The sequence below is a fragment of the Cervus canadensis genome, chromosome 11 (assembly GCF_019320065.1).
Source record: "Cervus canadensis isolate Bull #8, Minnesota chromosome 11, ASM1932006v1, whole genome shotgun sequence".
NCBI classification, from domain to species: domain Eukaryota; kingdom Metazoa; phylum Chordata; class Mammalia; order Artiodactyla; family Cervidae; genus Cervus; species Cervus canadensis.
The window spans coordinates 48,614,654-48,627,215 of NC_057396.1; the positions used below are offsets into that span (position 1 = coordinate 48,614,654).

The following is a 12,562-nucleotide window of genomic DNA, read 5'->3' on the forward strand; positions in this document are numbered from 1 at the left end:
TCGGGAAGCCCCAGTTTAATATCTAGATTGCCTAAAATAAGGTCTTCATAGTAGATTTATCACTAGAGTATTTTGACCTGAAGACATAGCCTCAATGCTTCCAATGTGTGATTTTAACTTCAAATCATAGTCCTTGGTTTGCAAACATCAAATTCAACTTTATGTTAGTTGGTGTAGAAACTAAACAAAACTTATTAAATCAAGATGATAGCATGGAGCAACCACTGCTACCAAAATGAAAAAGTTCTATTTTTCCTTAGACAGTCTATGAAAGGAAAAACCTAACATGACAAAGTCTACACATAAACTTTGTTTAAAACTAGGATGTTTGCCAAAAGTAGAAAATAAACCAAATGTCCACCAATTGTTGAATAGTTAAATAAAATGCCGTTACCCAAACAATGGGATACTCTCCAGCAATAAAAATGGATGAAGTACTGATACCTGCTATGATATGGATAAGTCTTGAAAACATGCTAAGTAAAAAAACAGTCACAAAAGACCACGTAATGTATGTTCCCATTTATATAGGCAAATCTATAGAGAAAGCAGAAAGTAGAGCTGGGGGGATGGGGGGATTTGGGCATGACAACTAACATGTTAAGGGGGTGTGGTTGTTTTGGGGTGATGAAAATGTTCTAAAATTGATTGTAGTGATAGTTGCACAACTTTGACTTACTAAAAAGCATTGAGTTTTATTCTTTGAGTGGATGAACTGTGTGATATGTGAATTATATTTCAATAATGCTGCTACCCCTCCCCCCCCAAAAAAAAGAGGAAGAGAGAGAAACAAAACCAAATGCAAATCAAACCATGTTAACATCCTTTTAAGGATGTTGTTTAGTTGGTAAGTTGGTCAGTTTTGTCTGAGTCTTGTGAGCCCATGGGTTATCGCCCACTAGGCTCCTCTGTCTGTGGGATTTCCCAGGCAAGAGTGCTGAAGTGGGTTGCTGTTTCCTTCTCCAGGGGGTCTTCCTAACCCAGGGATCAGACCCACGTCTCCTGCTTGGCAGGCAGATTCTTTAAATGCATTAAAAAAAGAGAGAATGTTTTCCAAAATTTCTTATGAAATGTGAGTGAACTTTTATAGTCTGAATTAAGACCTTATACAGCAAGGTCAAATTATACATAATTTTACTGATTTGCATATCTTCAATATATCAAAGTTAAATTATACTTATTTGCATACCTTCAACAAAGTTCAGCTGATGCACATAATTTATTAGGTATCCACAGGACTTTGTTTTTTTTTTTTTGACTCGATGCACAGCTGCATAGCTTGTGGGATATTAATTCCCTGACCAGGGAGCAGTGAAAGCTCAGAGTCTAACCACTGGACCACCAGGGAATTCCCTCCATAGCAATTCTTAATGTGTCATCAAATCTTCTGGCAGTAATGGGTGTTTATTGTTTTATATTCTTTCTAGTCTAAATACCAAAAAGTCTGTTCATAGGAAGAGTCAAATCCCTTTCCATTATTCCCCAAAATGTAGATAATAAAATATAAAAGTAAACAAGGTTTGTTTAAGTTATATAAAATCTCCACTACAATATTCAGTGACTGCTTATAAATGTTTACAGTTATCATAAAACCTACAAGGTTTATCCTAAGACTAAGAAAAAGAAATGTAGGGACTTCCCTGGTGGTCTAGTGGTTAAGACTATGCTTTCATTGCAGGGGACTTGGGTCCCTTCCCTGATCTGGGAACAAAGATCCTTTGTGCTGCTTGCTGAGGGGGGAGAAAAGTAGGTTTACCTGAAAATAAAAATACAGTGCTGATTGCTAAAAAGTTCTGTGTTAAAAAGAAACCAACAACCTAGGGATCAATTTAAACAAAAAAAAAAAAAAAAAAAGGAGCTCTTTGTTGCATTAGGATATGCTGTAATGAGCAAGACTCCTGGCAAATTAAATGTTAGCCAAACTGCAATACAACACACTTTTGGCATCATTTAATGGTAAGTTATACTGCACCAGCAGAATGGTTTTTGCAACTGGCACTTTAAGAAAAAAAAAAGACACCAAGTGCAACAAACAAATGGGGTAACTAAATTATAGCCAATGAAAACTAGCAGTGAGACATAAGGGAGATGACCCTCTAAACTATTCTGCTAAGATGCCATCTCTAATATTACAATCTTTCCAAGAAGTGGAACTCCCATATCCGCCTAAGATGGTAAAGCAGTCTTGAGAAAGCTGACTTCTGTGTGAATATCCAGTGTTGAAACATCTTCCTTGAATGAATGAACAAAGTTAAGGACAAGTAGAGAGAATTTTCTGCTGGAATGTCAGGGTCTTTAAAAGCTTTCTTGGTTGTATGTAGCAGTTTTTCTGCAAACTTGTTTAATGTAGAGCCAAATAGTGGAATTTCAAAGCACAGCTCAAGAGGAAACCAGTCACTTCTGTTGTGGCAACATCAGAGTCTTGTTTTGTTGTTGTACCTGTTGTGGCTTCCTCAATGACCATTTCACAGGATTCTTCATTTGCTCAGAGCCAGAAGTTAAATAAGTTAAATCAAGTTCTCCTCATCAGAAGCATCACCAGGTTTTCTGTTTACATGTTGACTAGAAGCTTAGATGTGGTGACATATTCATAGAAATCCTTACAAGCCCACTTTCTTCCTTAATATTTGCAGTGTTTAATGAACATTCATATTGATGCAAGCAAACTTTCCTTGTAGCTCTGTTTTAATCAAATGGAAAAAGTTTTTCTCATCCTATCACTTAATATCTGAGCTAATCTGAAGTAGGAGTTACTTCAGGATTATGACTCCAAAATATCATTAATGCTCAGTATTAGCTCTGAAATATATCTGGTAGTTTTTGAAGTCTTCTACTTTTGACCAAAGTAAAAGAAATGGGCATCTGACTTCTGAGCAGTGGCTTCTGGATAACTGGTCTAATATTCTGAGGAGTACTGTTGCTGATGGTCTGTATTCATTAGTGAGAAGAATCATAGAAACAAGCGTTGTGTAATTTTGTTTGGAGCTCTGCTGCATGGATTTCCCAGGTGGTCCAATGGTTAAGAATGCAGGGGACATGGGTTCAATCCCTGGTCTGGGAAGATCCCACATGCTGTGGAGCATCTGAGCCCCTGTGCTACAACTACTGAAGCCCACACACCTAGAGCCCGTGCTCTGCAACAAGAGAAGTCACTGCAATGAGAAGCCCGCAACAGAGACCCAGTGCAGCCAAAAGTAAATAAATTAATAAAATTTTAATTAAAAAAAAGAACTCTGATAAAAGTCACAGGGTCCAAATCAAGAAGGCTTTCATACTTTTTAAGAAATTCAGAAGAAAACCATAATTGATTTTTCTGACTATAGTTGTTTGACTATATTGTTATTATGATGCAGAGACAGTGTGATGTTTCTCAGAGTGATTGCCTGATTAAAATATCTCTGCAAGTTTGCACTTTTTCTTCATCATCAGTGATTTGAAGTCTAGTATTTTTTAGTCCTATAAGGAAGCTGTCCAGAGATTTATGTGAAAGTCTGTCAACTTTTGGTACAAGATTTCTCATCATTACAAAGGAAAGTGCTGAGTCAAATACGAAAGCAGTAATATGCTTTGTGAGTCCTGTATATAGATCCAACCAAGTTGCTTATATTGGCTGTGTCAGCTGGATCTTGACTATTTCTATCAGTATCAGAGTTGATGAAACTTCTATTTGAGGATTCCTACTTTCTGTGTCATCTTATAAAAGGAGTATCTTTTGAGGATAGAAAGCACTTTTAAATCTTTTTGCAGATAGAACATTGCACCATGATGAATGTAATTGATGCACATTTATTACTTATGTCTCTTCTTATGGGCAAAGTCCAAGCAACAATATATGAAAACATTCTTAGCCAGGGATATGTCTATCTCAAGGATATATGCAAGCTCTGCAACATTCATATGCTCATTTATTGAAAGAAATACAGAGTTTCAAAGTTATCACCTAGTCATCTTGAACTCAATTCATTATAAAACAGTCAAGAGAATAAAATTATAAGATATTAACACATTAAAATACATTACTTGTTATATAAACTATGTGGCATATTGTAATATAGTGATGGAGAGAGTTGAGCATATGTCTCAGGCAAAATGCATATCTTTATGTCATTCTTGAGATCTCTCTGGCTTATACCACTCCACGATGACTTTTGGCAGTTTCCACTGGTTTTATTGGACTTCCCCAGTGGCTCAGCAGTAATGAATCAGCCTGCAATGCAAGAGACACAGGTTCATCCCTGGGTTGGGAAGATCCCTTGGAAGAGGGCATGGCAACCCACTCCAGTATTCTTGTCTGGAGAATTCTATGGACAGAGGAATCTGGCAGGCTATAGTCCATAGGGTTGCAAAGAGTTGGACAGGACTGAAGCGACTGAGCACACATGATCACACTGACTTTATTGGTAGATGTGACTGTTCCTCAGATTTCAAAACAAAGTAATGATCTACATTGATTCAGAATACCAATGAACTGCTATCTTTTTATGCCAAGAAAACTTAAACTGTCAGTCCTAGTTAAAATGGGCAATGAAGCCTAACTTTTTTTTTAGGGTCACACCACTTGACTTGTGGGATCTCAGTTCCGTGACCAGAGATTGAACCTGGGCCTCAGCAGTGAAAGCCCAGAATTCTAGCCACTAGGCCACCAGGGAACTCCTAAAGCATAACTTTTCACATTGTTCATAATGTCCTTTATAATCTCAGTATAATATAATGTGTTAACCTCAGGCCCTTTACCCTAATACTCAATAAATGGTAAAATGTACAGCCTAAAATCATCTTGACTGTTAAATAGTTCCTCAGAGCATTTGCATTCATCTTTCTTGACATGTTAAAGTTATATTTCTGTATCATAACTGACTGTGGGTATGTAGAGGACAATCTGCTTTGCATATTTCCTCTGTGAAGTTCCAAGACCCTATCATGTGTTAGCGGGCAGCTGGCTCTGTGAGTGGCTGTGCTTGATGTGCAACTTCCTGTCTAGGAAGGCCCTGGGGCAGCTGGTGGGGAGCCTGCTGGAGGCCTGGAGCCTCACAGGTTAGAGTCCCCTGGGCTGCCGCACAGTGAGGGCTCCGGACAGCTCACCATGGCAGGGGACAGTGTCAGGGATGCATCAGAGGATCTCAGTTTCTTCATTAAATTACACTTTAAGGAAAAAAGGGTTTTTAAAATCATCATTCTTGTAAATAATTCTGCAGGTTTACTACTCTCACATGTGACTGTTTCTCAAATTTCAATGAAAGGATGGAGAATGCTTTCATTTTGCTTCTCTCCATTTCAAAATTCTTGCCTACGTGACTCTTATTTCTAGGTTTACCATATACTTTCCAGAGTGATCCTTCCCACCTGTATCCATTATTCTACGCTTCTTTGTTTTCTGGGACTTTCCCCCCTATCTTCAATCTTTCCTTTCTTCTACTGTGTGTGTTTGTGTGTAAAATATATTCTTAGGACTTTCCTACCCCTTTACAGTGGCTATTTTTTTCTCCTTTCTTTCTCTGCCAAACTTTCTGAACAATTGGCTGTCCTCTGGCTTAGCTTCTGGCACAACTCTTACGTATCTGATGAATGAATAAATGAATGATCTCACATTGATCTCTTCATTCACTATATGCCAGCCACACAGTTCTTTTTTTCTGTTTGAACATGCCAAGCCCCTTCCTGTAGGGCCTGTGGACTGCTTGTTCCCTTCTCCTGGAACACTTTGCCTCAGATCTTTATCTGGCTAGCACCTCTCATCATCCCTACACACACAGAGACACACACAGACACACACGTACACCTTGGAGATCACCAGGGATCTCTTCAAGTTAAGAGCACTTTTAAGTAAACTTTTTTAATAGAAGTATAACATATGCATTAAACAGTGCACAGTCATAAGTATACAGCTGGACACACTTTCAGAAAGTGAATGTCTCTATATAATTTGCACACATCAAGAAGCATTATTAACATTATTTAATTATATAATATGTCAATTATACTTCAACAAAATTAAAATAATTTAAACAGAAACATTATTAACAGCCCAGAAACAAAAGCTCATGTTCTTTCTCAGTCACTATTTACCCAAAGAGTAACTACTATACTGATTTCTAACACCAAATATTTGTTTTGCCTGTTAGTTCAGTTCAGTTCAATTCAGTTGCTCAGTCATGTCCAACTCTTTGCAACCCCGTGGACTATAGCATACCAGGCCTCCCTGTCCATCACCAACTCCCAGAGCTTACTCAGACTCATGTCCATTGAGTCGGTGATGGCATCCAACCATCTCATCCTCTGTCATCCCCTTCTCCTCCTGCCTTCAATCTTTCCCAGCATCAGGTCTTTTCCAATGAGTCAGTTCTTCATATCAGGTGGCCAAAGTATTGGAGTTTCAGCTTCAGCATCAGTCCTTCCAATGAATATTCAGGATTGATTTCCTTTAGGATGGACTGATCTTCTTTCCGCCCAAGGGACTCTCAAGAGTCTTCTCCAACACCACAGTTCAAAAGCGTCAAATTCTTTGGTGCTCAGCTTTCTTTATAGTCCAACTCTCACATCCATACATGACTACTGGAAAAACCAAAGCTTTGACTAGACAGACCTTTGTTGGCAAAGTAATATCTCTTCTTTTTAATATGCTGTCTAGGTTGGTCATAACTTTTCTTCCAAGGATTGGGCTTCTTTTAATTTCATGGCTGCAGTCGACATCTGCAGTGATTTTGGGGGCCCCCAAAATAAAGTCTCTTACTGTTTCCATTGTTTCCCTATCTATTTGCCATGAAGTGATGGGACCAGATGCCATGATCTTAGTTTTCTGAATGTTGAGCTTTAAGCCAACTTTTTCACTCTCCTCTTTCACTTTCACTTTTCACTTTCATGCACTGGAGAAGGAAATGGCAACCCACTCCAGTATTCTTGCCTGGAGAATCCCAGGGACGGAGGAGCCTGGTGGGCTGCCATCTATGGGGTCGCACAGAGTTGGACACGACTGATGCAACTTAGCTGCAGCAGCAGCAGCTTTCACTTTCATCAAGAGGCTCTTTAGTTCTTTGCTTTCTACCATAAGGGTGGTGTCATCTGCATATCTGAGGTTATTGATATTTCTCCTGGCAATCTTGATTTCAGCTTGTGCTTCATCCAGCCCAGCATTTCTCATGATGTACTCTGCATATAAGTTAAATAAGCAAGGTGACAATATACAGCCTTGACATACTCCTTTCCCTATTTGGAACCAGCCTGTTGTTCCATGTCCAGTTCTAACTGTTGCTTCCTGACTTGCATACAAATTTCTGAAGAGGCACGTCAGGTGGTCTGGTATTCCCATCTCGTTCAGAATTTTCCACAGTTTGTTGTGATCCACACAGTCAATGGCTTTGGTGTAGTCAATAAAGCAGAAGTAGATGTTTTTCTGGAACTCTCTTGCTTTTTCGATGATCCAGCGGATGTTGGCAATTTGATCTCTGGTTCCTCTGCCTTTTCTAAAACCAGCTTGAACATCTGTAAGTTCATGGTTCACATATTGTTGAAGCCTGGCTTGGAGAATTTTGAGCATTTCTTTACTAGCATGTGAGATGAGTTCAATTGTGTGGTAGTTTGAGCATTCTTTGGCATTGCCTTTCTTTGGGATTGGAATGAAAACTGACCTTTTCCAGTCCTGTGGCCACTGCCTGTCCTTAAACATCATATAAATGGAGTTGTACTGTATTGTGTCTTTCACTCAACATTGTATTTGTGAGATTTATCCAAGTTACATGAAGTTGTAGATCTTTAATTGCCAGAGCTGTATAGTCTGTATGTGTGAGTGTATCCAATGTGTTCACTCCACTGTTGATGGTACATTTCAGTTGTGTCTAGTTTTTGTCTATTACAGTAGTACTGCCAAGAGCTAAGAATAACTTTTTTCACTTTTAACAGCCTTATTGAGGTATAACTTACCATACAGTTCACTCATTGTTAAGTGTATGATTTAATTAATTCTTAGTAATTTTATATTTTTGTGTAGCAATAACCACAATCCAATTTTTTATTTTATTTTTAATTTTGTCTGTGCTGGGTCTTTGTTGTGGCACGTGGGCTTCTCTAGTTGTGGTGCATGGGCTTGTTTGCTCTGTGGAATGTGGGATCTTAGTTCCCTAACCAGGGATTGAACCTGTGTCCCCTGCACTGGAAGGTGGATTCTTAGCCACCGGACCACTAGGGAAGTCCCCACCATCCAGTTTTATCACCCCTAAAACTTCCATCACCCCGAAGTTGTGTTTTATCTGTTTGCAGTCATTTCCTTCTCTTACCTTCTGCCCTGGATAACCACTGATCTACTTTCTGTCTCTATAGCTTTGCATTTTCTATAATTTTTAGAGTAAGTGAGATATAGTCTTTGGTGTCTGGCTTCTTTCATATAATATAATGCTTTTTGAGGTTCATCCATGTTGATGCATGTATCAGCAGTTTGATCCTTTTTTATTGCTGAGTAGTATTCCATCACAATGATACAGAACATTTTGTTTGTGTCCTCACCAGTTGATTACATATTTCCAGTTTGAGGCTATTATGAGTAAGGTTGTTATGGAAATTCATATACAAATCTTTGTGTGGACATACAATTTAATTTCTCTGGTGACTGGATCAAATGGTAAATATGTATTTAATATTTTTAAAAATTCAAATTTTCCAAAGTGGCCCTACTATCTTACATTTCTGCCAACAGTGCATGGAGAATACAGTTTGTTTCCTACAAAGTTTACCATTTTTAGATGACAAAACTGCAGATTTTTGCTGTCAAATTATTACTCATATTTTATGGGTAAATAAGGGGGCTTCCCAGGGGTGCTAGTGGTAAAGAACCTACCTGCCAACACAGGAGATATAAGAGATGCAGCTTCCATCCCTGGGTCAGGAAGATCCCCTGGAGAAGGGAATGGCAACCCATTCCAGTATTTTTGCCTGGAGAATCCCATGAACAGAGGAGCCTGGCAGACTTAGCATAGGTAAATAAACTGAGGCTTAAGAATACCAAGAATTTGAGCCATGTCACATAGCTAATAAGTCCAAGAACTGGAATTCTAACTTATTTTTTAATTACAAGATTCATACTCACTTCATTTACATGAATTGAGATGTATACTTGAATACTCAAGACATCTGTGCCCCACCGCCTGCAAAAAATAGATTATTCATTGTTTTTAGGTCTCAAAGGCAAAGCTCTACTTTAGGAATTTTTTTTAATCTCTTAAAAATTTATTTAGAGAGAGCTTGGATCTTTACCTAACATCATATACACAAATTAACTCAAAATGGATCAAAGACCTAAACATAAGATCTAGAACTGTATGACCGTCTCTGGTGGTCCAGTGGTTAAGACTTTGTTCCTCCAATACAAGGGGACTTGGGTTCAGTCACTGATTGGGGAAGTTCTGCATGCTATGCAGCCAAAAACAAACAAAACAACTAACTATAAAACTCTTAGAAGGACTTCTGACTCACTCTGTCCGAGAACAATATGTCGGACCCACGGAGGCCCAACAAAGTGCTGAGGTACAAGCCCCCACCGAGTGAGTGTAACCCAGCCCTGGATGATCCGACACCAGACTACATGAACCTGCTGGGCATGATCTTCAGCATGTGTGGCCTCATGCTTAAGCTGAAGTGGTGCACTTGGGTCGCTGTCTACTGCTCCTTCATCAGCTTTGCCAACTCCCAGAGCTCTGAGGACATGAAGCAGATGATGAGTAGCTTCATGCTGTCCATTTCTGTTGTGGTGACGTCATATCTGCAGAACCCGCAGCCCATGACGCCCCCCTGGTGATATCAGCCTAGAGGGTACACAGCCTGGGCCTCTCTATCTACCTTGCCCTAGGCCTCACCCGTGGCTGTTCAGCCTCCTGCCATCAGCTGCGGTGCTGGGCTTCCCTGGGCGATGCAGTCTGGCCTGCAGCTGGACGGAGGGAATCTGGCCCTGACCCTGAGATCCCATAGCTGCTGAAGCACAGAGGGGAATCCCCTGGGCCTACCCCCCTCACCCCCACCTTCTTTTCCTACCCTGCCTGCTCCTGGGGGAGATGCTGTCCATGTTTCTATGTGTACCCACTCATTTTCTTGTTGAAACCCGTTGATAAAGTTTTTCATTCTGGCTGTAAAAAAAACAACTCTTAGAAGAAAACACAGGATAAAAGCTTCACATTATTACCTTTGTCAATAATTTCTTAAATATAATACCAAAGGCGCAGGAAATAAAAGAAAACATGGACAAATTGGACCTCATGAAAGTTAAAATCTTTTGTCCATCAAAGGATAAAATCACAGAGTAAGAAGACAACCTACAGAATGGTAGAAAATATTTGCAAATCACATATCTCATGAAAGGTTAATGTCCAGAATATATAGAGAACTAAAACTCGAAAACCACAAAAATCCAGTTCAAAGGTGAGCAAAAGACTTGAATCGACATTTCCCCGAAGAAGATATACAGATAGCAAATAAGCACATGAAAAGATGCTCAATATCACTAATTACAGGGAAATTCAAATCAAAACCACAATGAGATACCACTTCACACTCATTAGGATGGTTATTATTTTTAAAAATGGAAAATAAGTGTTGATGAGGAAGGGACAAATTGGAACACTATGTACTGTTGGTGCGAATGTAGAATGGTACAGCTGCCATGGAAAGCAGTATGGAAGTCCCTCAAAAATAGAAAAGTAGAATGATTTAGCAATTGATCCAGAAATTCCACTTCTGGGTTTATACCCAAAAGCATGGAAAGCAGGATCTCACTACTCCTTCCAAATGGAATCTTTTATTGATTTGATTACTAGTCTGTTCACTTAATTACCACTTTCAGTACTGTTGCTTGGGTTACAACACTTTCATCTTCCTATGACCAGAGTCCACTCTACTAATTCATTCTCTGCCCTGCAGTCTGTCATTCCTACTTACAACACTTTAGTGTTTCCACACTACCCTCAAAATACTCCAGACTTCTTATGTGGTGTCTTAGCTTAGCCTACCATAACAAAATACCACAGACCTGGTGGCTTCAACAACAGGAGTTATTTCTCATCGGTCTGGAAGCTGGGAAGACTCAGATCAAGGTGCCCGTCCTTTAGGCTCCCTGGTGGGGGGGTCCTTTTCCTGACTTGCAGACAGTCGGCTTACCATGTCCTCATGTGGCAGAGAGCGAGCGAGCTCTGGTCTCTCTTCCTCTTTTTATAAAGACCCTGATTCCATCATGGGAGCCCCACCCTCATGAACTCATCTGAACCTAATTACCTTCCAAAGGCCCAAACTCCAAATTCCATCACATTTGGGTGTTAGGGCTTCAACATATGAATTTTGGGGGTACAAATATTCAGTCCATAATATGTGACTTCTCTAGCCTTTCAGGGCCCCTGTTTTTCTCTTCACGCCCATCTCTCTCACTGCTTCCCTTTAGTTCTGCAACCTAGCGGCACTGACAGCTGGCAATACTTGATTGCCCCTAGCTCTTGCTTCTTTCCGGGCCTTTGTGTGTATGAGTCACTCCCTCTTCCTAGAATGACTCAACCCCTCCTTTGTTTGGATAACTCCTATCTATCCTTTAGGTATCTTCTCCAAAGAAGCTCCCTGGCTCCTAAACCGGGTTAGGTATCCTTCATCTGTGTTCCTGCTCCTGAGTGCCTTGTGCATCTCTGTACAGTGGCTTTCATCATGCTGTATCATTTATTTGTCTTTTCTGCTCGGCCATCCATCACCCCAGTGAACTCCCTGAACGAATCACTGGCCTTGTTCACCTCAACACCTAGTCAAATGTGTGGCTAACAACGTAGGCACTATGAATACTTTCATTGTATAGCACTCTGTACTTTGTTTTTTTTTAAATTTTATTTATTTATTTGGCTGCCCTGGGTCTTAGTTGTAGTATATGGGATCTAGCTCCCTGACCAGGGATCAAACCTGGGCCCCCTGCACTGGGAGCTCAGAGTCTTAGCCACTGGACCACCAGGGAAGTCCCCACTCTGTAGTTTTTAAAGTGTCCTGACACAAATGAACTCAGCTATAGAGGTATAATTATATTTCTGTACTTAACATCCATTCTTCCTGAATAAAATATTCCTTTAAAAATATTACTTTTACTGATAAGACTTCTATGAAGTCAGTAATCCACTATGTCACTAATGTGACTGAGTCAGGGGCCAGACTATCTCATTTTTCCTGATATACTAGAAGAAAAAATTTTTTGTGAGAAAGCAGATTTTTTTTTTAACCCAGCGAGACCCCATGGGGCCTTCCTGGGACAGACCCCTCCTCTATATCATCTGCTTTCGATCCTCTCTGACGTACCTAGATAATATTACCTAATAATAGTATCTGATGCACATTTCTTGAGTTGTTTTATAGATGTGGAAACCCCCCACAAAATGGAAGGAATTAACTACTTGATGAGCATGCTACCCCCAGGCCTCCTGGTGCCTAAGGATTGATAATGTTAGCACCAGTGACACAGCCCTGTTCCTCACCATCAGCTAATCAGAGAATTGTGCACAAGCTGATCGCAGACCCTGGGATGCCCCTCCCTCAGCTTGCCTTTCAAAATGCTCTGCTG

The 12,562-nt window shown here is 40.0% G+C and overlaps 1 protein-coding gene and 1 pseudogene across 1 annotated transcript; one reads left to right on the forward strand and one right to left on the reverse strand.

Moving 5' to 3' along the window:
• Window positions 1–2,050: 2,050 nt before the first annotated feature.
• On the reverse strand, window positions 2,051–3,912 carry LOC122449321 (annotated as a pseudogene).
• Window positions 3,913–9,454: 5,542 nt separating this feature from the next.
• LOC122449722 (PAT complex subunit Asterix-like) lies at window positions 9,455–9,858 on the forward strand. The gene has a single exon (XM_043481653.1). It carries the CDS (start codon window positions 9,479–9,481, stop codon window positions 9,782–9,784), a length of 306 nt encoding a protein of 101 aa, XP_043337588.1. The 5' UTR covers window positions 9,455–9,478; the 3' UTR covers window positions 9,785–9,858.
• Window positions 9,859–12,562: the final 2,704 nt, after the last annotated feature.

What these genes read in the sequence shown, in the direction of transcription:
- LOC122449722 (XM_043481653.1), top strand. Translation starts at nt 9,479, where the DNA reads ATGTCGGACCCACGGAGGCCCAACAAAGTGCTGAGGTACAAGCCCCCA.